Source organism: Nelusetta ayraudi, unplaced genomic scaffold (genome assembly GCF_046127955.1).
Source record: "Nelusetta ayraudi isolate G7.1 ecotype Tasmania unplaced genomic scaffold, CSIRO-AGI_Nayr_v1 ptg000120l, whole genome shotgun sequence".
Lineage (NCBI taxonomy): Eukaryota > Metazoa > Chordata > Actinopteri > Tetraodontiformes > Monacanthidae > Nelusetta > Nelusetta ayraudi.
The window spans coordinates 1687832-1714239 of NW_027466170.1; the positions used below are offsets into that span (position 1 = coordinate 1687832).

General features: G+C 46.0%; 1 protein-coding gene and 5 non-coding genes across 10 annotated transcripts in view; 4 read left to right on the plus strand and 2 right to left on the minus strand.

Moving 5' to 3' along the window:
• Positions 1 to 26408, minus strand: part of fchsd2 (FCH and double SH3 domains 2) — a 40654-nt gene that overhangs the window by 5309 nt on the left and 8937 nt on the right. For 3 of the 5 annotated variants that reach the window (XM_076049922.1, XM_076049920.1, XM_076049919.1), the window contains exons 3-17: positions 24256 to 24301; positions 17154 to 17233; positions 16709 to 16853; positions 16396 to 16529; positions 15312 to 15366; positions 15043 to 15171; positions 12263 to 12385; positions 10875 to 10970; positions 9768 to 9842; positions 6724 to 6840; positions 6513 to 6617; positions 3785 to 3874; positions 3590 to 3652; positions 647 to 781; positions 43 to 126 (exon numbers count right to left, since the gene is read on the minus strand). In XM_076049922.1, coding sequence (XP_075906037.1) covers positions 43 to 126; positions 647 to 781; positions 3590 to 3652; positions 3785 to 3874; positions 6513 to 6617; positions 6724 to 6840; positions 9768 to 9842; positions 10875 to 10970; positions 12263 to 12385; positions 15043 to 15171; positions 15312 to 15366; positions 16396 to 16529; positions 16709 to 16853; positions 17154 to 17233; positions 24256 to 24301 — 1477 coding nt within the window. The remainder of the gene's footprint in view (positions 1 to 42; positions 127 to 646; positions 782 to 3589; positions 3653 to 3784; positions 3875 to 6512; positions 6618 to 6723; positions 6841 to 9767; positions 9843 to 10874; positions 10971 to 12262; positions 12386 to 15042; positions 15172 to 15311; positions 15367 to 16395; positions 16530 to 16708; positions 16854 to 17153; positions 17234 to 24255; positions 24302 to 26408) is intronic. The other 2 variants (XM_076049921.1, XM_076049923.1) reach the window with 1 other exon arrangement.
• Positions 23674 to 23746, plus strand: trnam-cau (transfer RNA methionine (anticodon CAU)). Its single transcript has one exon. It is a non-coding gene; the product is annotated as a tRNA-Met (tRNA).
• trnam-cau (transfer RNA methionine (anticodon CAU)) lies at positions 24853 to 24925 on the plus strand. Its single transcript has one exon. It is a non-coding gene; the product is annotated as a tRNA-Met (tRNA).
• On the minus strand, positions 25248 to 25321 carry trnat-agu (transfer RNA threonine (anticodon AGU)). Its single transcript has one exon. It is a non-coding gene; the product is annotated as a tRNA-Thr (tRNA).
• Positions 25527 to 25599, plus strand: trnam-cau (transfer RNA methionine (anticodon CAU)). Its single transcript has one exon. It is a non-coding gene; the product is annotated as a tRNA-Met (tRNA).
• trnat-agu (transfer RNA threonine (anticodon AGU)) lies at positions 25779 to 25852 on the plus strand. Its single transcript has one exon. It is a non-coding gene; the product is annotated as a tRNA-Thr (tRNA).

A 26408-nucleotide genomic window follows, 5' to 3' on the forward strand; every position in this document is an offset into this window, starting at 1 on the left:
CGGCAGAGAGAGATGACAGAGTGTGTGAGTGTGTTAGAGCACCTTGACCCAGTCCTCCATGTCTCCGTCCTCGATGACCTCCAGCATCTCCTGCTCGTCGATGGTCAGCTCGTCCGGCTGGGAGGCCTGCAAGCACAAACAGACGTGTGGTTACCCAACAGCTCCTGTAGTTTCAATTTTCTCTAAGTTTCCTCTTAATTTTCAACCCTGTGTTGGACCTTCAATATGTTCAAAAGGGGACAAAAGCAATGAGGTCTCAAAGGGCGGAGCTGGCACCTGGCTGGGGGTGTGGTGTCAATAACCTGGGAGAGGAATTAAAGCCCTATGTGACATCACAAGGGGTCAATTTCCTGAACTGTGTTGTATTATTGCATCACTTCTCAAAAGTGAAGTGAACAAAATAAGCATTGGGGTGAACTTGCTCATTTCTGACCCAAGTAACTCAAAGAGTGAAGACAGATTATCGTGTCCACACTGGGAAAGTGATATTTCAATACAATCTAATGACTATTAAAAGCAGATTTAAACACCGTGTACATGCAAACTTGGATGCCTGTGGTTGCCTGTGACACTGGGCGTTGCCATTTAGGCGGCAGCAGCAGCAGCAGACATCCGATACACAGAGGTGTGCGTGCGACGCCCTCACCTTGTACGAGTAAAGCACTTTGCAGGTTAGCGGGTAGTTTCGCAGGGTCCCCGAGGGGCTGGAGCTGCTGTCGTCGAAAACCTCCATGTTCTCTTCGCACTCTTCTCCCTCCTCGCGCTCCAAGTCCACTGTGCCCTGTTAACACAGACGCACACACAGACACAAAAACACAAACTTGAGGTCAAAACCTGAGCTGAGCGGAAGGACTGGAGGGAAACGTGGTGAAGATGCTCCAAAACTTCTTCTACTGTAAATAAAGTGAAGACCAAGTCACAAACAAACAGCCTCTCTCCTCCATCGTTATCATCTTCTGACCTTTTATTCCTCCACCTCCTTGCCACTGTCTGACTGTCCTGTCCTGCTCCGGGTGGCTTCTCTAGTTTTCGAGGTGTCGAGGAACGGACGTTTCATATGATCTGGACCCTCCCTCTTTTGTTCTGACTGGCTCAAATACGCACCATGTGACCTCGCTGGTGGAGAATAAGTCGACCCCACGCAGCGGGCTGAGCTCGCTAGAACAAAAGAGGGGAAAAAACTGTGTGTCTTTCCGAGTGTGTGTGTGTGTGGGAGTGTGATTGTGTGTGATAGTGGGCGTGTGTTTATCCAATCCTAATTCATTGTGTTAAGTCATCACATTTCTGTTGACACGGTACACTCGACACTGGCACGGGACAAAAGAGGTGTGTTTTGTATATGAGGTAATATCGTCGCACTCGGCTGGAAATTGGAATCTTTTTCTCCGGGGAAATAACTTCCTGCTCATGCCGAGGAGATCAAAGGCTGAAAATCATCACATGACTTTTGACACATTTTTCGACACACAGATTTTTGCAGGCGACTCCCTTCCAGCAGCAGAAAAGCAACAGAATAAGCACTTTTTGCTTAATACCGACTAAATATTGATAATCGTAATAAAAATATGTAAATTATAAATATGTTGATAGTAAAAAAAAAATGACCATTAGGAACTATGAATAACAAGGCTAATGCTGCAGTGTGTGAATAAACCTTCAGCGTGAGACTTAAATGAACTGTCATTACCTCAGAACGTGGGCCTAAAGTTCGCTGAAGTGTTCTCTTAGTCTAATTTAATTTTTCTTGCATAGAAACAAACGACTTCCCATTGCGACGTGCGCAAACACAGCGGCTACGCATGTGCACGCCTGGACGAGAGAGAAGAGGGGAGAGAACTTAATGGATTAAAAAAAAAAAAAAAAAACTGTTGATATTTCAGGGTTGCACTTTTCTGGCAGCCTGCTTGTCGTGTTGCGTCACTTTTGTGCCATTCACAGCGCTGATTTAAAAGCCTCGCCGTCCGTCTCAGGGCCACTTCCATTTCATCTGGTGGCAAAACGGAGCAACGACCCGATAAAAGATTGCCAAAAAATTCATCTCAACCACCGATGCCAAGCGAGCAGAACATTATTAGGCCTTGATGCAATAACCGAGAGAGTAATGAAAGCGGCGGAGACTTCTTGGCTGTTTGGTGTTTGAGAGTTATGATAATAAAGTTGAAGTGAATCAGGGCGGAGCAGGAGAGACTCGCAGCGTTCGCGGCCTTTGATTTGTTCTCCTTCCATCTATTCCCCGTCTGACGGCCCATCTCCACCTTCCTCGCCGTTCTCTTCCTTTTAAATGGCACGTTTGCTCCGATGCGTCCTTATAAGCTCGATTTAGGTGCCGCTTGCAAGTGAATTCCGAGTGCATGACAGTGAAATCCAAGCACGGAAAACCGCAGTCAATCTTTCATCTCTCAGCCAGACTTCATTTGACAGCCACTTCACACACGGAATTTCAGTGCATCGAGTCTTGAATCAAGAGAATCTAAACCCACGGCAGAAATGGGGGAAAAAAAATAATACCGCCAACAAATTGCTGGTAATAATCCATAGGAAAGCTTTTCAGCGCTTCACACAAACTGTATTAGCTTGGATGACATCAAAAATCCATATTTACACTTTTTCCACCACATTCTCCTCCATTTTAATGTTTCCCTCCTTCCTCTCACACCTTCAGCATCCAACTCAGCCTCTAAATAACCTGAACGTGTTTCCCTCTTCACCCTCAGCCTTGTCGCACCGCCTCTTTTTCTCCACTTGCTCTCCTCCTCCTGTTTCTCCGCTTATTTTCAGCTCCCTGTTTCAGTGCACAGCTCCTCCCACCATCACTTCCTGACTCTATTTTACCTCCCAGACGAGGCCGTTAACTCCCCGGTTGGCCCAGACCTCTCACACAGCTCGGCTTCTGTCAACTGCATCCAGCAGAGCGGGCGGGCAAAGTTTAGTCTGTTGCACGCAACAAATACAATTTTGGGAAACGTGCACATGCAAGCCAAAGCGAATTAGTAAGAATTGGAAACCTTGCATTAGCTACAAAATGAAAAAACAAACAAACCCAGAACCCAAAACCAGTTGTAAAATGTAAATTCATTCAAAGGTGCGTATGGATATTTGTATAAATGAATTACTTACAGACAGCAAGACAGTGACTGCCGTCTACCGACAAACACAAACACATTAAAGCTCAGGGTCCTTGAAAAAAAAAATGGTAATGAAGACAAGCTGCATGAGCTGCATTAGAGTTCCAGTGGGGCACAGAGGCGTGCAGCGACTGGCATGAGAGATGATTATGCAAAAGGGCTGCGGGAAATGATGATATAATTCACATCACTGGTAAAGCGATGCTACTTAAAATCAGATCAGAGCAGAAGGGAAGGTTTTTAATACAAGTTGAGCCAACGTAGCAGCGACAGATTTGGGTTTAAGTGGCAGGTCTGTGTGATTAAACGCAGTAATAAAAGGATAACAGGCACAGAGTGGTGGATTTTATCTTAAGAGAGGAAATATGATGCATGCAACACAAATCAAAGGGTAAAAGGTGCCGTTCTGGTGTGTGTGTGTGTGTGTGTGTGTGTGTCTGTGTGTGCTTGGAGGGGTGTCTCACCGACAGTGAGGGATCGTGGGAAGTGTAGCTGGCCCAACGCTCGTTTTCCAGCTCCTCCATCACCTGAACAGCATGCACGCAAAGTGGAGTGGGAGGTGAGTGAGTGTCTCAGACAGCGCACGCACACACACACACACACACACACGCACACACGCACACACGCACAGACAGGATCACTTGGCAGGTAAAACACACCTGGTTCATGGCGCTCTTCAGCCAGGTATCCACGGCCACGCCCACCTGCCGCAGAAGGTCCAGCCGAGCCTCAGCTTTCAACTTCACCGTCTGTAGAGAGAAACACAGAATGAAGGAGTTTTAACTGAAATGCATTTTCAGACAGCCTAAAACTGTTTTAATTCATTTAATAATTTAAAAAAAAAACACACACTTCAAAAGTTCAGTAGAGCAAGGACGACTTTAGAAAGCGTCAGAGTTAAAACTGAAACCCAGTTTCACTGACAGAACAGAGACACGAGGAGCAGGTTTGCGTCCATGTGGCGATGTTACGATGGCGATGCTGCATCTACCTGCCATGAAACTCTTGCAGTTCACAGGTAATCTCACCTGTTCCCAACTCCCCGACTAATCCCCACTCTTTATTCCTGCCGCATTCCAGCATTTCATCAATTTTCCTCCTTGCATTATCCTGACGTCAGCGCTGACAGCTGACAGCTGAAAGCTGCGTCCCGTCAGACGGAGAGACTTCCCGTCTTTGATCCGCGTAGAACTGAGCCCCTGAAGAGCCTTTATTCTCTCTCCTTTCCATTAGCAGCACCCAGCAGATACTGGAAGAGGCACTTGATTAGAACTGGGCGGCTCTAATCAATATGACGACTGAAAGGTAGAGAGAAAATAATTTATCAAGGAGGAGGAGTGGGAGACACCGAGGGAAGATTGAGTCTTCTTTCCCGCAGTTCGTTCAGATTGATGCGGCTCAACTAAACAAAATATCTTTGTAACACATGTAAGCAGAAGCACAATATTTGCACCAAATATGCTGTGATAGCTTCCGGGCTACTAACAGTCAATGTTTTGGCCCTTATTGAACTTGTTTGCACGGCCACGCGTCTGTCCGCAATGCCTTCTTTCAGTCTGAGGGATTCTGAAGCTACACCTTAATGAGGCTGGCTTGTTTTGGTGCGGCGAGCTGCTCCTAGCAGCTCATTAGTATGGAGACGACCTCAGTGCCTCGACTCCCTCATCTTCTGAGAGGACCTCGCGGAGCAAGAATAAGGAGACCTATTATCGTCTAAGATCAGAGTGGAGGAGTCCAAAGGAGACTTCTGTTCGATTTAAGAGTGCATATGTGTGGAGGGTCAAGAGAAAAGAGTTTATCCAAACAGTAGAGAGAGACTGTTCATCTCCGGAACAAAAAACCTTTTGCTCTTCAGCAACAGCAGCCAACGGGGAATTCCCGCTAATATAGTTATTAAAAAGATATATATGTACATATATATATATATACATATATATGTACATATATAAGTATATGTATATATAAAACGCAACACGATATAATTGTATCCTTCCAAACTGCAACGCTTTACTATATTTATGACAAGATTCCAACACGTGCAACCTTTCAGTTTGATTTAATATGTACAAGATTACATTTATGTCATTCCCTCTAAACGTTTACCTATTTATAGATATTAAACCATCATGATGGACAGTTAATTCTGTGTTTGGCTGGGGGGCGGACAGAATGAACAAGATCTGAACATCGCAACCCTGCTGCCTGGCCTCCAAATAACGCCACTGACACAAAGAGGAAGCGCAGAGAAGCACATTCTTCATCACTAACGTGCCTTTAAACACTACATGTTAAAATGTGTCATGAATCTGGCTGAGATGATGATGGCACTTTTTAAGTTTCCTTGAAAAATGGAGGACTGGTGCAATCACTGTGCAGATAATGCCTCCATTGAGTCTGCATAATGCCTTTTGTACTGCTTTCACTCTTTATAATTCTGTGATAATAGCTCTGAGATGAATCCATTTGTGCCGAAATGCGCTAATTAAATATTCATCATCTTCCTCTGGCTAATGCTGGCCGAGGAGAGCGGGTGGCTGTCGTACTGACGTAAAAACACGGAGGCAAAGAGAGACAGGACGGGCAGAGGGAGTGTTTTCATATGTTTGCACTTTGGCGTGAAACATTACACTTGTGATATTTTGAGGGTGAGATCACGACTTTCTGACGGAGATGCAAAAAACATCCCCGAGGTGTGAGACAGACTGAAATAACAGCAGGTGCGAAGCCGAGAAGTAAAATTTATATAGGATAGGGCCTGAACATTACGGGACAGTTTCTGTTTGGGGCGGGCGGGGGGCAAATACAAAGTGATGGCCACCAGTAAGTGTTACAAACCTGACAGCAGGGGGCGTAAGACGTGAGGCTCTTTTTCTTTTTTTTTTAAAGCAAATCAGCTAAGACCAAAATGTGGTGATGAATCAAGTTATAGTCAATGTGAGGGTCTGTGAGAATCAATGCATGAATGATAAAAAAAAAGAAAAAAAAGAAAAGAAAATCTTGCTATGTGCAGCGTGTAGAGGGAAGAGGTGAGAAGAGCTGAGAAGAATGTACTTTGCCACACAGCAATCATTCTGCAGCACCGTGACATGGACATTTGGAGAAATACTACCTTCACCTGGAGAGAAATGATCCAAATGCATCAAAAATTCAGGTTCAGTAGGAACATTTCAGCAGTGAAAAAGTGCTTCATTGAATGGAGAATGAGTGACAGTCAGTCCTGGGGCAGAGAGGGTCTTGTTTGGTGAGCAGCCTGAATGCCAGCCAACACCACACACAGAAGGGAAAATGTGAACGGGACTGAACATTATTCTGCTACAGCTGGCGAAGCCGCCACAGACCCACCAGGTGTGAGAGTGAAAATGTTCTGTTGTGCAAACGTGGACAGACCTCGGCCTTGCGAATGTTTTCTTTGGTGTCCTCGATCTTCAGCTCCAGATCCAGTCGTCCCTGCTCGGTGGGCGGTAAGCCAAGGCTGTCGCACTCCTCCAGACACTAGAAATCAAATCAAATCAAATCAAATCAAATAAATCACGTCGGAAATCAGAAAGGACGTCTGCGGAGTTCTGCGCATTTGGCTCCGCCTCCGCCTCCGCCTTACTCTCTTGTAGTGGATGATGTTCTTGTGTTCCCGGGCCACTCTGGTCGCCCATTTCCTGGCCTCCTTGTTCAGACTGTGCTCCTCCGTCGTCCCCGTCTCCGACTCCAGCTGACGACTCTGATGGACAAACACACGCACGCACGCACGCGTGAGTCGACGCCACGTTGCGCTCCGTGTGCGGTGACGCGCCGCAGCGGCTGCTAACGACGCCGAAGAAAGTGTGACAGAAGTACCCTGTTCGCACCGCTGCTATAACGCATGATGCGAGGGTTCTATTGTTGCCCCGCTGTAAAAACAGCGGGTGACGGAGCGCGAGGGTGTGAGAACGGCTGCAGCGGGAGCACGAGGTGCATTCCAGCCGGCAGGCATTAAAAATACATGATCAAAATTTTTCCCTCTCAGACTGAATGAAATGATGAAACAATGGACATCAAGACATCAAAGCAGGACCTAAACACCATGTGTGTTTCATTAATATTAAATCAGTGGGAAATACTAGCAGCTAGTGTTGTAGTACTCGAGAGTGGTCTTAGTCCCAAGACCACTACTTAGGGGTACCCAGCCAAGACTCCGTCAACGCTACAATGTAGATAATAATGGAAAATAATCCAGCTGCTGACATTTTACACTCTGTTTGTGACACCCAGAGTGTCACAGCAACACAGCCCATTTTAATTTTTAAGAAGCAAAGTAGTTGTTTTTTTAAATAGTTCAAAATAAAGCAGCAAAATGTTGCAGAAACTTATCAAAAGATGCCTTGCTGAAAAATAAATGTTGCTGTTCGATTCAGAAACAAACTTGAATTTAAAAAGGTACTGGTGATTTTTTTCCTGTTTTTCTTTGATATTTAAAGTCTTGTTCTTGTCTTGGTCTCAATACTCTCTAATCTTGATCGTGTCTTGGTCTCGGTTGGTGCAGTCTTGACTACAACACTACTAGTAGCATAGTGAGGGTGTTTTTTTTCTATAGAAACAAGTAGAAAAATAACTTTAAACATGCACACATTCTGTGTCATGTGTGTGTGTGTGTGTGTGTGTGTGTGTGTGTGTGTGTGTGTGTGTGTGTGTGTGTGTGTGAAAGGCCGAGGTTTTCCGTAATTTGAAAAAAGCCTGTTATATGGGATAAAACAGGCTTGTTTTAATTGCAAGCCTCCGTGAACACTAATATCCATTAATTATGTGACGCGTCAGAGCCGAGAGGGCATAAATTTGGCTTTGTGTCGGTGTGAAATCGAGAGCAATACGTGGGAGATCCGCAGCTCGACGAGGAGCCGAGTGAAGGCGGGGAGGCAGAGACGTGGAGATGAGCAGCTGTTCCAGGCTGTCGCCGTGTCGCGGAGGAGGCTGAGCTCATCAGTTCTCCGATTGTGTCGGAGCTAAAGGACGTTTTAAACACCTGTACAAGACCGCTTAGCGGCATTGCTTGTTTCCATTTTTTTTTTTCTTTTTACTTTCCGACACCAGTTTTATTTTTACCCGTAAAATTCGACGGCTAGAAAATGAGAAGACCATATGTTGCTCGTTAGAAGACAAAGTGCTTGGATGCGAAATTGAGACAAGATTTGCAATAAGAAAAAAAAAAAGTTTATTTATCGAAATGCTAAATTTAGAAAACATAAAGCTTGTGCGTCAGCCTGCAATTTGAAATGTGTCCTAGGGGAGAAAACGTCCAGTGCAGCAGAGGGAGCTGTAATGACGATACTGTAGTCTGCCTAACAGCCTCCACTGGTGTAATAACAGTCATCTAGCACCATGTGTAGAACACTGCTATTGAGAAACCAGACGTATGGAGGAAGTGCGAGAGTCAGCGGTCCCTGCAGAATAAGGAGCAAGTTTAAAAATAAAACGTTTTTGAATCTTAACCTTGCAGGCCTAACTGACAGGTCGATTATTTGGTTGGTCGCTTTCCTGGCATTTTGAGAAATTAGAATTAGAAGAACACTGCTCGGCCAATCAAAATGCAAGAAGCAAAATCTCAGATTGTTTTGTCTGAGCTGTGGAAAAAAAAAATCTCATTACAAGAGCGGCAAGAAAGTTTTAATAAAGTGGCAAAACTATTTTCCTTCTCTGTCGTTTTCAAAACATGGATTTATTTAATTCTAAGAGGAGGATATAAACATATAGATCTTAAGAGTGGCTCGCAATTAAACCAAGGCTTGATTTTATGATGTGGTCCGAGGACGTAAAGCATTGTGAACGATTTTAGAGCAGCTGTGAAAAGCTGGTTAGTCTGCTTGCAGCGGTCTTATTGTCAACCAAAAAGACACACATTCCAAGACAAACTGTCCCTTTGTCCACATGGACACAGTGAGCGCCTGTCACCGCTCACAAATTGCATCACAGCTAATGAGTCACTCTGTGCTAGAACTGCATGATTTACAAACATGTGAAAGGGCGACATCTTCACAGGGCACACATTAACATTTCAAACAACACCGGCAAGACGCATTACATAAATCTCAAACTCGGAAAAATTAAAAATTAAGTGGACGGCACGGGGGGAAAAAATGCAACAAAAGTGCGGAAGTGTTGTCTGTTTTTAGCGAGGAGATTCTTTTGTTTGAGCTGCAACTGATGGAGGAGCTGCACTGTTTTTGATGCATCTTTCTCCGCATAGTCTGTGTTGTGCTTGAGCCAATGTGTTTCCTTTCGGAGGTGGTCAGCTGCTCTGCTTAACTTGGGTTCTTATTGTTGTTGTGTATCCAGAGAATGATTCTGATAAACTGTTCCTTCATCATTTTGTTAGTTTACAACCGTGGTTTTACTGAAACCAGCGCCGCAGAGCGTCTACCAAAGATTTAGCAGACGGCTGGGAAACTTTGGAGAGGTGTAATTAGGGGAAATTAAATCACTGTGTCAGGCTTTTGAACGTTTTGAGTCGTCGATTTATGGAAGGAGAACACAAGCGAGGCTTTGCCGGTGAACACGAGGGGACGCCACCAGCACGGACGGATGGATAGCCGATCGTTTGTAGAGGAAATATGGAGCGGATGATGATCACTGGTCGGTGGTGAAGATGGGAATGCTGACAAGAGTTATGACTACCTGTGCCAGGGTCATTCTCATGGCACTGACGGGCGACGGCTCAATGTCCACCAACTGCTGCACCGAGCTCAAAGTCTGGTACACACACACACACACACACACACGAGGCGAAGCAGCCGGGCACCCACACACCCATTATTTGCAGACACACACACACACACACGCGCGCACACAGAAACACAAGGAGGGGGTTAATGGGGAGAAAGGTTGGAGGAGAAGTGTTAGCAAAGGTTGAACAGGATCAGGAGGACACAGGGAAGGAGCAGCAAATTCTCGTTTAGTGGAATGTTAGAAGCAAAAAAAGAATTACAAAAAATTACAAACCGAGAACAGGAGAAAAAGTGAAAGAAGCCGAGAAACAGCAGAGCACAAAAACGGCTTTGACGCGAGAGCAACAGGGGATCTGCAAAGGAATCCAACAGGAGACTGTAGTATTCAACAGGGCCTCCGGGGCGGTGAGACAGCGCGATTCCTACAGCTGCATCAGGATCATACAGGCAATCGTCATCGATTATTTCTGATGTTCAATGGCCACCTGATTTGGCAAATTGGAGTTTAGCTCCGCGTGAAGAAAAAAGACAAAGAAAAAACTCCCGCAGGCTGAAGAGATTCTGCACTTTGATGCAACGTTGATTAATATTAATGCACGGAGAAGTGTCGCGCTCTCATCAGTCTGAACATGAAGGCATTTTTACAGGCGGAAGAGACGGACACGAAGCTCTCTGGGGAGGAAAAACAATTATCAAAGAGTCTTCCGCAATATCGGGATTCACTAAAAATCTACAGAATAACCGCAGGATAGATGATTCATCTTGAATTCTTTTTTTCCCCTGCAGAAAGACGCCAAAGGATCTAATCATCGCAGATATCTATATAAAAAAATAAATAAATAATGGAATATAAAGGGAGCTCAGGAGGAAAAGAGGAAAAGAGATGAACTGTAAGGACTATTATCTAGGAGGGGGAGGGGGTGGAGGGGAGGAGTAGGATGAGGTCACAGCTCTGCAGTGTGAACAGGTTACAGCAGGTCGACAACCTGCTGATGCCTCTTCCTAACTAGCGCTGAGCGCTCTGTACCCAGCTGCAGCTGGTCAACCAGCCTCTTACCATGTCGCACTCGCTGGGCTGGAACTGGAAGTCGTGTGCTTTGTGAAACACCGGGTTCTCCTGCATGAAGAGCTGCTGATTGAACTCCTGGATTATCTATGAGAGAGAGAGAGAGAGAGAGACGGGGGGGAACCTGAATACCTGAAGAGGTCTGGAATTCACCGGCAACAAAGAAAACCGCGTTGATGTGAAGATGAGAGCAAAGGCTGAGAGATTCTTATCAAAATAATTGCCCATTCATAGAATAAGTTTCATTTAAATTGCTCAGGTGCCCCTCTGGATGGAAAATCATATTTTTTTCCCCGTTTCCTTTATTTCAAGTGTCAACCAGACCGGGGCGAAGCCCGGCAACTCTGCACTGGGACGATCGTCTCGGTTCTCTCGGGCAGATATTGTGATTAAGGAAGGGAGAGCATTTGGTCTCGCTGACCCTGGGGGCCTCTCTTCAAAGCAGAAGCGCAGACTAACGGCGAGGAGAAAGAAGCCATGGAAACAAGAGCGCCTGTCAGCGGAAGTTTATCTCCCCTCAGCCCGACTGAGCGAGCGAGCGAGCGAGCGAGCGAGCCCGACTCCGGATACGATGAGAAATGATCAAACACAGCAGCGATTTCTCAGAATCACTTTCAACCTTGCAGGCTGTAATTAAATGCGAGTAATCTGGCCGCACTCTTTCGTCTCAGCACATATGAGTGCATGTCAAGTGTCAATCTGCACTGCAAGAGCAAAAGAAAAGAGAGACTAATAAATTGGGATGACGTTTAAAGCACGACAAACATTTTAAGGTAGAAAAAAAAGTTTTCAATAATTATTTTGTTATGTATTATTTCTTTCTAACACTCACAGACATGTTACCTTAACATTTTAATGCATTTATTTTATCACAATATTGGTAGTTGTTTATACCATTTACTTTTTGTTATGACATATGCACAACTACATGCGCAATTTTAGATATCATCCAAGTTGCACTGGAAATAGCAGAGCGTGTCTTAAATCTTCTCCTGCACACATTGTTTAGAGTTTGTATTTTGCTTGCACAGATGAGATCTAACTTTCTCCCCTCTGACCTGCTAGTTGGCTGCTGTGCAAAGCACACATTTCCCCACTGTGGGACAGTAAAGGCAGGTCTTATCTTATCTTATCTTATTATCTTGATTATTTTAAATACACCATAGTGGTAAACCAATTCCAGGCAACTAAGAGCAATCAAACGCATAATGTCAACAATGCTTGTAATGGGAAAACTGCGAGCTGTAGTGGCCCCAAAAAAACGGCAAATGACGTCTCGGAGCAAAAACTAACAAGGTATGTGAGGAGGGAGTGAGGGCGTCCCCTCACGCCACGTTATGGCATCAGGGGAAATAGCGGGAAGCAGACGGGGGTCTCACCCTGGTGGATTTGTCCAGCAGGAACTGGAAGGTGTTGTGTGTGGCTTGGGAGGCCTCGAGCTCGGTGTGACACAGTGAAACCAGGTAGTCTTTCACGTGCTCGTAAATCCTTCCATCTAAGGCCTGGTGGACAGGAAGAGAGGGGACAGCGGGTTAAGGCGAGTCATAAACAAAGGCTGCAGTTTCAACCGGATTTAAGGTGGATACAATCACAAAACAGCGCCAAATCTGTGGATTTATCAACGCGGGCAACACAAAACAAGTGAGCCAAGTTATTTTCCCTTCCTGGCCACACGTGATGTAAATGGCATTAGCTACTTGTGTATAGTGTGTGCAGGCTGATCACCTCCCTCATCTGCACATTTTCTGTCCTTTCAAGTGACAAGTCGACAACTTACAAATTGAAAATTGCTAAACAGAGGGCTTGAAGCAAACACTAAACCCACTGACAGTCTGAGTGATGATGAACACACTTCAAAACCAAAAAAAAAGCAGAACTACTGCATGCACATATTTTTCCGGAATTTAACTGAATAAATGGCAGAAGTTCAATGGAGGCCACAAGGTGCTAATAGAGAAGGAGATGAATAGAGGAAATTTCAAATTATATATTAAAAAAAGACAGATTAAAGACGCCTGAAAGGGAGGTGAGTGTACGCGCTAGTGTCTGGGTAGCATATTCAACAGCTGCGAGAGAAGGTGAAGGGGTTCATACTCCAATTTGACAACAAAACACAGACCACACGCACGCGCACACTCGCACTCATACAGGCACACGCACACTCCGGCCAAAATATTTCAGAAAAGCGCACAGTCTCTGGTATCAGTCGCTCTGAGCTGGCTGGGAAAAGCTTTCTGGGCGCCCCCCCCCCAGTCTCCTCTCCCTGCCAGCACTTCCACCGACTTTCGGTCTTCAGGCTGACAAATGCAATAAACACGTGCAAAAACATGTGTTTCTGCTGCAGACGCCACACAAGTAGCTTTAGCACATTCACAATGCAGACAAAAAAAAACAAAAAAAAACAATGGCAAAGTGAGAAGGAAATTATGTCATGAAGGGTGGGTTGTTGGCTGACTTCTCTTTAAATGTTCCCTCATCACTGCGCTCATTTCCTCCTCCCCTCATTTCCCTCCTCTTCCTCCCCACTCCCCCTCCCTCCTCTTCCTCCTCCACGTCCTCCCCTCATCCATTAAAGGCAGCAAAGAAATGCAGTGAGTCAGCTTCCAGAAAAAGTCCCCGGCTCATATCACCGGTCAGCGTGGGAGTGTGTGTGAGCGGAAAAGAGAGAGAGAGAGAGAGAGAGAGAGAGAGAGAGGGAGAGAGAGAGAGAGAGAGAGAGAGAGAGAGAGAGAGCCCTGAACAATGAGCATGGCGCAGTGGACAACAGTGCAGCAAAGGTGCAAAGTGTGAAACTTAGCCGTCAGCTGCTAACAGCAGAGGGCGATGTGGAGCAGTCTGCGAGTGAGTTTGGCTTTGGGAAAAAAAAGAATGCCAATCAACCACATGCACGTATAATAATAAATAAGAATAATATAACACATATATGTTTCATTTCATATGTCATCCTATAAGATATTGTAAAATAAACAAATAAAAGATCACATTGGAACATCCACAATACATAAAAGTCCAAGTGAAGGATGGGCTTTTCCATGGGGAGTTTAATGACAGAAAGGAGGCGTGTTATTATTAAAACCTCTGCAAAGTGAAGTTCATGTATGCATTGTAGCCACATTCTCTTGTGAAAGTACAAAGAGTGTCGAGTGGCCAACGTTTACATGGAACCGCCATCGCACGTGGAGCACAGTAACAATACTGTCGGCGTGGAGCACACTTCAGAACTTTATGACAACGCTTGCTTAATTGTAAGTGGCTTGCTGTTGTTTCGCAGTGGCACCGCCTTCAACTCTTTCCCTCCCACCGCTAACAGCGGCAGCGAGAAGTGCCGCCACTTTCTCATTATGCAGAATGTGGATTCCCCTGCTATGAGTCGCGCTGCCTGCCACTTTCAGGTGAAGACCTGCGACCACCACAAATAAATGTGCGGCGCGGAGGGAGAGGCCGAGCAGATTGCATCCCTCCAGCAGTGTCCCTCATTCTCTCGGCGTTTGCGCGGTCGTATTTGTGCATGTGCGCCTCCTTTCCCCATTGCTCTGTCCTTCTGTCGCGAGGGGGGGAGAAGGATCTATTATTTAGAACGGCCTCGTAGTATCTTTGCTCATGCAAGCCCTGGGCTAAGTTTGCCAGGCAGACGGAGAGGCAGCGAGGAGGAGGCAAGGACAAGCATCTGAGGGCTCACAGAGTGGAAGAAGTAAACAAGCAAATCAACATTCTTCAAGATACATTTTCATCCCTACCGACGACTCTGTAAAGCTCATTTTGCACCATTTCCCTCCTCACGACTCTATTTCCACTTATTGATTCAGACGACTTGGTGCTCTCCTTGAAGACTGAAACTGCAGAATAATATGTTGTTGTTTTTTTTTACGCTTCCCATCCTCTAGAAACTTAATAGACACTAAAAGAGAGCCTGACTTTGTGCACATAAAAAAAACAAAAAAGAAAGCAAAATATTTGATGGCACATTAAGCCAGGATTCAAAGTCGCTCCCTGCTTTTGAATTTTCAAGCCAGAAGCCGTTTTTCCCCATTCCTGGAAAATCCCTCTGGGTATTAACAGAGTGAGAGATTTTTCGGGCAGTACCTCGTAGTAAGGCGGCAGCACCGCCCCAGCGTTCTCTCAAATCTCAAATCTCCGACACTTATTTCTGCGCTCGTACCTGTATGCTGTGCAGCAGATCTGTGTGGTAGTACCGGTCGTGGTGAGCGTTGGCAGCAGCGAGGGTTAACAGGTAATCGTTCCGGGCCTGCGTCGCCTTGGAGTTGCAGTCGTTCCTTTTAGCTTTTAACTGGGACCAAAGAGAGACACGCAGTGAGACCAAAGTGCTTTTAATTAACTGACTGCAGCCCTGAGCACAGCGAACGCTGGCGAGTTTCTCTTTTTTTAGGCTTCAGGCTCGTTAGAGAAAGTGGCAGGAGAAAGTCTCACCTTCACACTTGCTTTCTGTAAACTAATTCTTGATTGGAAAAGACCCAGTTTAGACCTGAAACAGAAGCAGGGAAAGCGGATAATTAATCACCTTGTTTACAAAGACAAACATTGCTTTTAAATTATAAAGATTAAAAAAAAAAGGTAATTAGCTGCTGCTGCAACACAAGAATCCCCAGAACATTTGATTCACGGATGCAAATTTAAAAAGCAAGACCCAAAATGAGTCAAGTTAGAAGGGAAAACAATCTTTATCATTCCAGACTCCAAGTGGGCAGCTTAGCAAGACAAACTGTCCCAAATAAAATCCTCAGGGGAGCAGAGAAGGAGCATGTTTAGCCCTATGTTACAGCTTCCTGCCAAAAGTGAGTTAGTTGGACTGTCCGCATGTTTAGAAGGCAACAAAAACGAGACAGGCGCGGCGATGGTGATCTACGAGGGCAGCTTACGCCGTCAACTGGAGGTGTTGTCCAGCCTGAAAGATGGGACTAAGGCATCAGTGCCCTTTGTGATGTCAGAAGAAGAAGTCGATTTCCAGCACTGGGTGTTTTAGCACACACTTCCCATTGGGAGACGCGAGGAAACAAAAGGACTTTTTGACAGGGTAGACACACCAAAGAATCACTAGTAAAATATTTTTTTCATTACAGGAAAATTCTTTGGCAGGTATTGAATCCTAAAATGAACAACAGGCTTTATATTCACAATGGAAAGAAATGTGAGCCTGACTCAGACACATAGTGTTATGAAATGCCGGAGCATCACGTAACTCTTCTGTTCTTTTGTTTATGTGCACTTTAAAAAGTTGCACATGTATCCAGTTAAGTACCACACAAATTCCAACTGGGGCTTTAATGCTCCTCGGTCCTCATGAGGTTTATATTAGCCTTATTTATGCACCGAGTTTTGTTCTAAACATAAACACACGCTCAGCCGAACCCTCGTCGCGATGCTTTCTCATCCGACGTCGGGGGGCCGTCCGCTTTGCCCTAGATTCTGTGTTCGCCGTTGTCATTGTGACACACGTCACGTCCGCACACACGAAGCCCCCGCACGCCAGCGTGCTGGGACGTGGCGAACTCACTTGGCCTCTATGTCGGCCTTCTCTCGCACGGCGTGGGCGACCTGCTCGCAGTCATAGTACTTCTTCTTGGCTTTGACCAACTCTTTCACCGACTCCTGCAGCTCGGCTTGAATGCCGCTCAGCTGATCTATGGTCTGTGGAGAAAAAGGAAGGGGGGGGGAGAGAGAGAGAGAGAGAGAGAGAGAGAGAGAGAGAGAGAGAGAGGAGGAGAACGGAGAATGCGCAGGTGAAAATGTGAGTCACTCTGGTTCACTGAGGGGAAGTCCTGGAGACAGGCGAGAGACAATGAGACTGACCAGCGCAGTCCCGGTACCTTTTTGAGCTGCTGCTCCTTGTACAGCCGAACCGTCTTGGCCGGCTCCGACACTTGGCTCTTGTAGTTGTCGCACACATTTAGCCTGGACTGGCTCACCTGCACCGTGCCCTCCAGGTAGGACCTCCACACTGCATAAACATTCCTGGCGGGAGAAGGAAAACAAGACGCTGGATACCTGCATTCCCGCGAGCAAAGCCACCTGGTGGGGAAATGCTGTAGTGGCACTGCGACTACAACAATGAACTGCATGGCTTTATATTTTAACAAAGAGCATCTCATACCCTGAAGTCTGCAGTGTATTCCTTTGAATTTCTACAGCCCGGCCAGTGAACAACTTTTACATTTAAGAGCTGCAACTGACTGCAAAGCCAAAATGCTTATCAGCGTTTCGCGGGACTTTTGGCAAGTGATAAGCATCCACAGTAGAGATTTAAAGGCCCACCTGTAGTCCGTCCTCTGGTCGTCAGGGTTGATTCCAGGCCAGTCCCTCTTCAGGTACTGGCTCGCTAACTTTTGCAGCGCCTGAAACGACAAATATTACATTTTATTTTCCCCTCTGATTCCTCTGAGTAAGAGCAGCTATTTCACTGCTTCGGAGCTCTCCGCAATCACCTCCACCTGTTAAACACGCATTTATAGGTGAAGTCGTTCAAAGTCAAAAACGTTTTTTTTTTCTCCTTTGTATATTTCCAGTGAATCATTCAGCCGGTCCCCACGGCCGTGTGCTGGGCAGAGAGCCGGCAGCTACGAGGGAGGCTAACCTACATCGGCTGCACTGGGTCACTGTGTCAGTAGCGGCAAGTCTGCAGACGCTCTGTCAGCCTGTGGACGAGGTTTTTTTTTTTTACATAAGTGTGGGTGGGAGAGCAAAAAAAAAACTCTCATTAATAAAACAGTTGGTAAAGAGCAGAACTACAACTCGCAACAAGCAGCTCAGCCTCGGGGCTTTCGGATCCCCCCACCCCCCGCTTCCCTTCAACCCTTTCATCCGTTTCATCATATCTCCACATAGGTCCAGGCCGTGCATCTCCTCCCTATGGCTGCAACTCAAAGGCTCCCACTTGGCATCTCTCCCTTCAACCTATTTTCATATCCTAAACATTTTTTTTCCTCCACCCCCCTTAATCAAAAGCTCCTTCATTAATTGTTCTCCGTCCTCCCTTACAATCAGGCCGCCTGCTTGTTTTGGTTTGTTTTGACTCGCTCACTGTGCCCACAGATGGTGAAGGAGGCCATCAAACAACTCATGCCAGCAGCCTCTTGCATTGCCCAGACCTGAAACACAAGCTCGTGTCCTGGGGGAGACGGTGGCCCAGTGACCCTTGACACGGTCTAACTCGACGGTCCAGAGTGGCAGAGAACCCAGACATTGAAAAAACACTAACACTAACACAGTCTTAGCAGAAGAATCCAACCACCACCGCTAACTAGTCGACAATGTTCCTGCTTGTTTTACAGAACACTGCGGTAAATCACTTCAAACGGGCAGTTTAAGTTGAAACACATATGAAGAATTGGTCAACTCAGGCAGGAAGAGGCCCTCACTAGTTCAAGTGTCCTCACAAACTGTTCAGAACAACAACAACAACAAAGACACTTTACGAGTGAATTCACCACAAACACATGTACAGTCATCTAGACTTGTAAAAAACATACGCACAAAAAAACACTTGTGTCCCGTGCATGATGAAATGCATCTGCCTCAAAAACACTCTTTCTTTTCTTACTGCCTCTCTCGGAAAGGGTGGAGTGGGTGTGGATGATTTTGATGAGAGACTGTGTGTGCGTGTGTGCATTGGTGCGTGAGTTTGCTAAAAAAACAGGGTGAGTGTGCAAAGAGGAGGTGAGAAAACACACAACATATAAAATGGCAACGTCAGTGCCGGGGATTTAAATGGCACTTCCTGCTGTACAAACAGGGATTGTGTGTGTGTGTGTGTGTGTGTGTGTGTGTGTGTGTGTGTGTGTGTGTGTGTGTGTGTGTGTGTGTGTGTGTGTGTGCGTGCATGCAGACGTGCGGCGGACGGGGGTCATGCAAGGACGCCGAGCGACAGCTGAACCAGCCGCTGAGTGTGAGGCAGCAGGCGGATGACTGATTTGACGGCCTCACTTCCAGCCTCCCGGTTCCCGTACTGCGACTCATCTGTCAAGTCATTGCGGTAAACTTCAAAAACACAGCGAGTGAGCGGCAGTTTTATTAAGAGTGGAGTGAAAGTTGACGGTTGAGTTTCGAGCATACTGATTCTACACCTGCGAGACATCCTGGGTGGAACCTTCACCAGTGTGGACAAATGAGCAAACAGTACAGATTTAGAGAAGAAGAAAAAGGCGGCTATTTCAACGAGGAAATCCTGCAATTATCCAGAGCACCCTAGAACCACCTAGAACCACCTCAGAACCACCCAGAGCACCCTAGAACCACCTTAGAACCACCTCAGAACCACCCAGACCACCCTAGAACCACCACAGAGCCACCTAGATCCACCCCTGGATCACCTAGAACTGGGTGGGCCAACTTTTTCACTGGTGGGGCCACAATGGGTTGTAAAATGTGCCAGAGGGGCCGAAGCAGCAGCAGGTGGATGGAGTGTTTTGGTGAGCCACCTCATAGGAGGAAACAATCTATCATGGGATATGTAGAAAACATGTTGCTTTAATGTCAATTGAAAATTAACCAAAGCAAAGTTGCAACAAAATCAGTGTCTTTTAAAACCCCACAGTATTTAGCTCTTTATTGAGTTTGCCCATGCCGGCCTTAGAGGTTAAATAGTCTCCAATGGGTCTGGCATGCATGACATCACGATGTGCAAGCTCGCATAAGCAATCACATGTGGACAAGACTGTTAAAAATAGCACTGGTATGCATGAAGTTCTTTCAATTATTGTAATTATTTATAATGCAGAAGCTGAAAGGAATTTTGCTTCAATCTTTTGTAAACCTCATTTGAGCTTTTTTTTTGTCCCCCAGCCAAGCTTAGTGTGGACAGACGACACAAATTCACCAAGGTCACGCACAATTTAACCGACGACAGTGCGACAATATTTGTGGAGAAAAGCCATGTAGTAGGAGGAGATCTCGTCCTCGCCAGCTACCGTGACACGTCTCCATACGGCCCTGATCCGTTCTGACAGGACAGCCATCGCCTCCATTACCTACCCTGCTTTTTTTTTTTTGCCGTATAGTGCAGACAACTTAAAGCCTCTTAGCCGAGTACTTGGTGACAACCTGTCATCCCAGCAAAGACGGCCGCACTTGGCAAAGACTGAACGGCGAGAGGCAAACAAGGCGGCCGAGTTGCGACGGTGTCACCGCAGTGCTGCCGGCAGATGCGGGAGGATTTCTGAACGTGATGATTGCGAAATAAATTTCAAAACAAAACTATTGTGAAAATACAATTTCCTTCCTTCGAGTGACGGCAAGTTTAAACCAACATCGAGTCTGGCCTGCGAGCTCAGCCCGGCGGCACCGATTCCTCAATATTCCCCCCTGCTGAATATGCAAACCATCATCCCTCCATCTTCTTCACTCGGCTGTCATCACCTGACAGCCACCTGAACAGCCTGTCGTCATGGCAACCTCCGCCCACCCCCACCCCTCCCCACCTCCCCCACCATCCTGTGTGGTCGGGGTGAGAAAGAGCCGCTTGCTCCGAGACATGCGGGTCAAGCGAAGCAAACAGACACGCATGCAAACACATGTCTAAGCGCACGCACGCACGCACGCACGCACGCACGCACGCACGCACGCACACACGCACACACACATCCTGTTTTTGCGATCCAAGTGACAAAAAGGCACCCAGACAGCAGGATATCCCGAGACCAGTGAGTGCAGCGGTGCCAGCATACACTAGTGTGTGTGTGTGTGTGTGTGTGTGTGTGTGTGTGTGTGTGTGTGTGTGTGTGTTATGCTTCCAGTATGTTGATTAGTAGGCAGAAAGTATTTTTGCACATAACTTTGGTCATGGCGAGTGTCTGTGAGTTGTTTAAAGTGACTGTGAGTTCACACATGCGTTCTCATAAATTGCAGCCCACTGGAGATGGTACAATTACTGGTCAGAATGACATAATTGTTGGGGGGGGATTTGTTTTTTTGGGACCAGACAGCTGATGACTTATCATTGGTAGCGTACATGTTCAAGGCTGGTGAACCGTGTTTTCTGGTGTTTCACACCCAGAGTCTTCCAGACAGGCCAAAACAACAGCGGCCGCCACTGATTACATCCAAACAAGTCCGCCCAGAGTCTTCATTTATTATTCATTCATCCCTCCATTTTCTCTTCTCACCAAACATTCATCACTTCTCTCTCTCTGCCGCCGCCTCTGCCAAACAACCCTGCGACTCCGGGTTACCGTCCTTCTCGGCCGCCTTGTTTTCTCCTGCTTTGAGCAGCTCTGTCCTCGCCTCTGACTCCTTCGGCTGTTTCTGTGGGTTTTTTCTTTACATGCGCCTCACTTTCTCAACTCCCCTCCCCGATCAATACCCTTGATTTTTCCTTTCCCTCGCTCCCTCTGCACCCAAGTCGTGCAAAGATCTCCATGTAGTCTGGCTGCTGTCTGGACGTCACTGCGATGTTTGCATTTAGTTAATGAGAGCTGTGGCTCACTTGGGCAGCCATATTATATGTGTTACAGTAAGTGCCACTGTTTATGTGACAGTGAGTGGAAAACAACCTTTTAAATATAGCAGCGACATAAAGCCACATTGACTGCATGACAGGGAATTGAATGAAGTGGATTGTCGGGGATTTTTCCGTGAACATTTACTGTCTGAGGGGGGGGGGGGAATGAGGAAATTGCATATTAACTACAATATTTCCCTGCATGTGTAGCTGCTTGTTTAAGTCTAACAAATGGACTTCGCTTCAGACATCTAAATTTGTCTACTGTCGAGCCTTGACGCACGCTCGTAATGTGGAGGCTGAGTGACATGCAGTGAACAGTGTACGGCAGTGTGCTCAAGGTTAGCAACACACACGGCCGGAGCCGGCTGGCCTTTTTGGGCAATGCAGTGCAGAGTGACCCCAGCCTCAAACTATGCCAGCAATGCTGCTAGAGGGAGGGGGACATGCTACTGAACAAGCTAACGCGCACACGCATACATGCACACACGCACACACGCACACATACACACACACCCGGGTTCTTTTGATTGACAGTCAGTTTTCTCCTAAACATCTGCACTGACACAGTGAGGAAGCAAACGTTAACACTTCACCTGCCTCCCTGTTGATTCGTCTACACTAATGTAGCTTTCACACATACAGTGTGTGCGGGTGTGTGTGTGTGTGTTTGTATTGTTTTCCAACTTCCCACCCGCTGATTAGTTGTAATTGTGTCAATAATGCCAACCAGTAACTGATGAGTGAATGGAATTCCCCCCAAGAAACTGCCACAGGTCGGGGAAACGGAGCGCAGTGTAAGCGATGAGAGCAGCGCTGCAACAACAAAGTCCAATTGTCATCCAGAAAACAAAAAGCGTTTGATAATAATTAGACATTTAAAATGAGCCGCTGGCCTCACACTCTTCCATACACGAGCGACGCCATACCCCCACATGCCTTCAATTCATACTTCAATTAGATGGGGAATCCATTGTCCGACTGAGTAGGGGAGGGCTGTTGCTAGGCAACCTCTATTTCTAAGGTGAACAAGTCAGCACTGAAGGACAATAGTGAGAGAATGATGGAGCGACCAGTAGTGGGAGAGGGAGAGGTGGAATAATGAGTGTCTAGCAGCGGACACGCTGGCCAAAGGAAGGACTCTGTTTTTTTTTCAGGGCTGCAAAATATTTACCATTTGTGTCGACAAGTGCGTAGATTGGAATTTTTTTTTTTTTTTTTGGCGTGTGCGTGTGTGTATTAATTTGTTGTGAAGCGTTGCAAGGGTAATGTCTAACAGTCTTTCGAGGAGCAACAGGAGGGAATTACAACAGAGAAACAACACGTGTGCTTTGAGTGTGTGGAATGTAATGGGTTTCTGATGGGGCTTCAACAATAAACTTCAGTTATTGTCTTGTTTTGTTTTTTCTATTAACACACATGTCTTAATTTCTTATTGGCTTCTACTAGTAGACACTACGTCAGCAAAGCAGTGACTGACAACAGAATCCTAACACTGGTAACATTCACCAGAAAAAAAAAAAAAAAGCTGGGAAAAATGTATTATTAAAATATTTGTATATATTAGATAGATAACGATATACTTAAAGTAATTTTAGTTCTACAGCAGTTTGGTTTGCGACGTACTTGTTTGAAACACGGTGCGTATTTGCTGAATGACTCGGCGAGAGTGCGCTGTGCAGACTTTACTCATCTTTTCTCGTCGTGCTAGTGGAGTCGCAAAGGTTTTCACACTCCTCCCCATTGTTATTACTCTTTGGTGTGGTTCGTCCGCAAGTGGCGACGGAACCGTTTTCTCGTTGAACTGCTCTTCACGGCAGCCATTTTTTTTCCCTCCCCGGCGTAGCTTGCATTTAACGTTCTTTTGACCGACGTCAGTCTTGTCAAAAACCGAACCCACTTTCCAGGCTACCGATGTGGACTACTGGACCCACGTCTCGTTATCAAATCAAATCACCGAAAAATGTCCCCCCACGTGAGACGACGCTGTGTTTTCGGGTCGCTTCTGAGTCGCCAAGAGACCGAACCCAGCCCGCTAATTGGCTGCTGGTGTGCGAATTCGGCCCACGAGGACTTCGGTGATGAGCCTCTCCTTTACCGTTTATGCAGCGTCCGTCTGTTTTCTTCTTACGAAACGGAATGAACACTCGATTACGTAAAATTGCTCACCGTCAACACTTCATTGGCGATACATATCGTCCACCTCTAACTGGCGCCACAGTGAAGTAAAATGAAAGTAAATTGTTTATTTTTGACCACATTCCCCATCGTCCCACTCCCACCCTCCCCTTGGTTGGGGGGGGGGGGGGGGGGGGGGGGACGACATTCGATCTTCCACAGGCCTCGTTGGCGCAGTAGGCAGCGCGTCAGTCTCATAATCTGAAGGTCGTGAGTTCGAGCCTCACACGGGGCAGTTTTTTTGTCTCTCACACACACAAAAAAAAGGGGGGGGACAACGCGTCTTGTTACCCACATTCTGATCACTTCAAAGATTATACTAGACATTCACTTTATCCAACCAATTTACAAACCAGATTATAAAAGGCCCACATTCAGTTTCTGGATTCCACTTGGCTGTTTCATCTGCCTGTCACAACACACACAACGCAGCTCCTCACAAATATTTTCAGGTTTGTCGCACACGTTGACCTTTTAATAATTGCAATAAGGAAAAAAAGCAGACTGGTAATTTTCAGTAGCTGTGTTGTAGGACATTGCCTTTCCCTAATGTTATTTAGTTTGCCAGTTTGCAGGGCAGTTTGACCAAACAAGCAAAACACGCCTGCTGCAGTGCTCCATTCTGTGAATTGAAAGCAATGACAGTTGGACATCCGCTGGCTTCAAAGGGAGAAGAGCAGCTGCACATCAACACAAATGTGCAAACTTTCAGCCAACAACCTAATAATTTCCAGCCAGACTTACCTGTGCATAATCCCTCTCCAGCTGCCCCTTCTTCATACTGTAGCTCCTACAGAAAAAGGGAAAGAGACAGATTTGTTTAAGTGGATTTATAATGCCCAAATAAAGGCATTTAAAAAAAAAAAACAACAATACACAAATCTTATTATTGCAACTAATATTTTCTGCACGTTGAAGAAAACTTCCAGTGAAACGATTTGTAATTTATTGCACTTGAAAAGAGTTTTCCCCATGGACGACTTCCTGGCAGCAGAGACAGAGGAAGCTCACATCACAGCCGAGGAATGTTCAGAATGGAAAACATACGATTAGATATATGATTGCACAAGCAGATAATGGGACTGGTACGTTGTGAACTGAACCAAGTGACAAGCCTGCTGAAAATGACTTCACCGAGCACGACTTAAAGTGACTTTCAGATGGCAAGAATAACTGTTCAATTTCAGAATGAAAAAGTGAAAAGGGAATGCTAAAGAGCGGAATGCACTGTGAGCTACTGACTTGCAGAGGTATGCACATTAGAACACCACATTTTAGTGGAAAGTTAGAAGAGAAAGTGATTGTCAGTCACAGCCTGAAGAGAAAGCTGCGACCCTGCAGGCCTCGTTGGCGCAGTAGGCAGCGCGTCAGTCTCATAATCTGAAGGTCGTGAGTTCGAGCCTCACACGGGGCAAAGTTTTAGTTTTAATGTAACAAGGGGGAAAAAGCTACAAAAAACACAATTTCTTGCCCCAGATTGCTCCAACAATAGCCATGGAACTCTACTGATATGTATATTGCTATAACTGGTTCCAGATTACACCAGTTAATTAGTAACTCCTACTAGTAAAAAAACATTTGATAATAATCTGGACACAAAAACATCACAACTTAAACACAGTTAGTTTTTACACACTGTTTCCCACTGTATAGGGTTAGACATTCCAGGTGTGATCTTTCATATGTGGTTCATTCTGCCTTTTTAAACTAGATCAGACAGGAAAATGGTTCAGAAAAGGCACTGCTGGGATTCGAACCCAGGATCTCCTGTTTACTAGACAGGCGCTTTAACCAACTAAGCCACAGCGCCGTGCAGTCAAATAACAGACAGTCTGAAGACGCTCAACAAGTCGTCATCAGTGAGACCCTCTGTGTCAGCTCTGCAGGTTTTCATTCAGGCAGCAAAAGCAACAAGCTTTTCTTCCACAGGCGCCGACGACTCAAAACTCCAATGACGCATTCACAGACAATACCGGCATAATCCACCATGAGGGGGAACGGGATGATTGACATGAGCCTCGTTGGCGCAGTAGGCAGCGCGTCAGTCTCATAATCTGAAGGTCGTGAGTTCGAGCCTCACACGGGGCAACTGTTTTAGTTTTAATAGAGATACTAAGGAAACAGCGATCTCGAAGAAGAAACTCTACAAACACAAACAGGCATCATCATCTACCGGGTAACTTGAGGGCACACTTTCAGTTAACTTAATGCGTGTCAACGATGATATTAGAGCTGCTGCAGCGACCAAGATTTTCTCATTCACAGAGGGCGCTGTGGCTTAGTTGGTTAAAGCGCCTGTCTAGTAAACAGGAGATCCTGGGTTCGAATCCCAGCAGTGCCTTTTTGATTATTGTGCGTACGACGTGTCTCCTTACGTTTCCTTTTCCACCTTATTCATGTCTCTCTCAACCACACTTATCTCTTTCCTCTCTACCCTTCCCCATCCTTTTCAGCCCTACCTGGCATCTCTTCAACATGAGTCAAAGAAAAAGTCCTGGTGCATTTAAAGAAAAAGGTGACTCAAGGGTGACTCAAGGGTGAATCCAGCAGGGGAAACACAGTTATGTGAATAAGCGTGCATGTGAGCGAGCGTGTGCGGGCTGTGGGAGGAGAAAGAGTGAACGTGGGAAAACAGCTGAGATCAATATTTTACAGGACGGGGCCGGAGATTAGTGACAACAGGATAAGCAGCATGAGTCAGGGACAGAGCGAGGGGGCGAAGGGGGAGGGAGGAGAGGGGGTTTAGCCCTTTTGTCGGCTGTCTAATTTGCCACAAGATGAAACATTTAATCAAGTCTTGCATTTTTCATGTTTTCATGTGTATTGCAGCCGTATGATTCATTGTGATAAGGCAATGCTAAAGTTTTAAGTACAACCAAGATAAATATGGCCCTGTT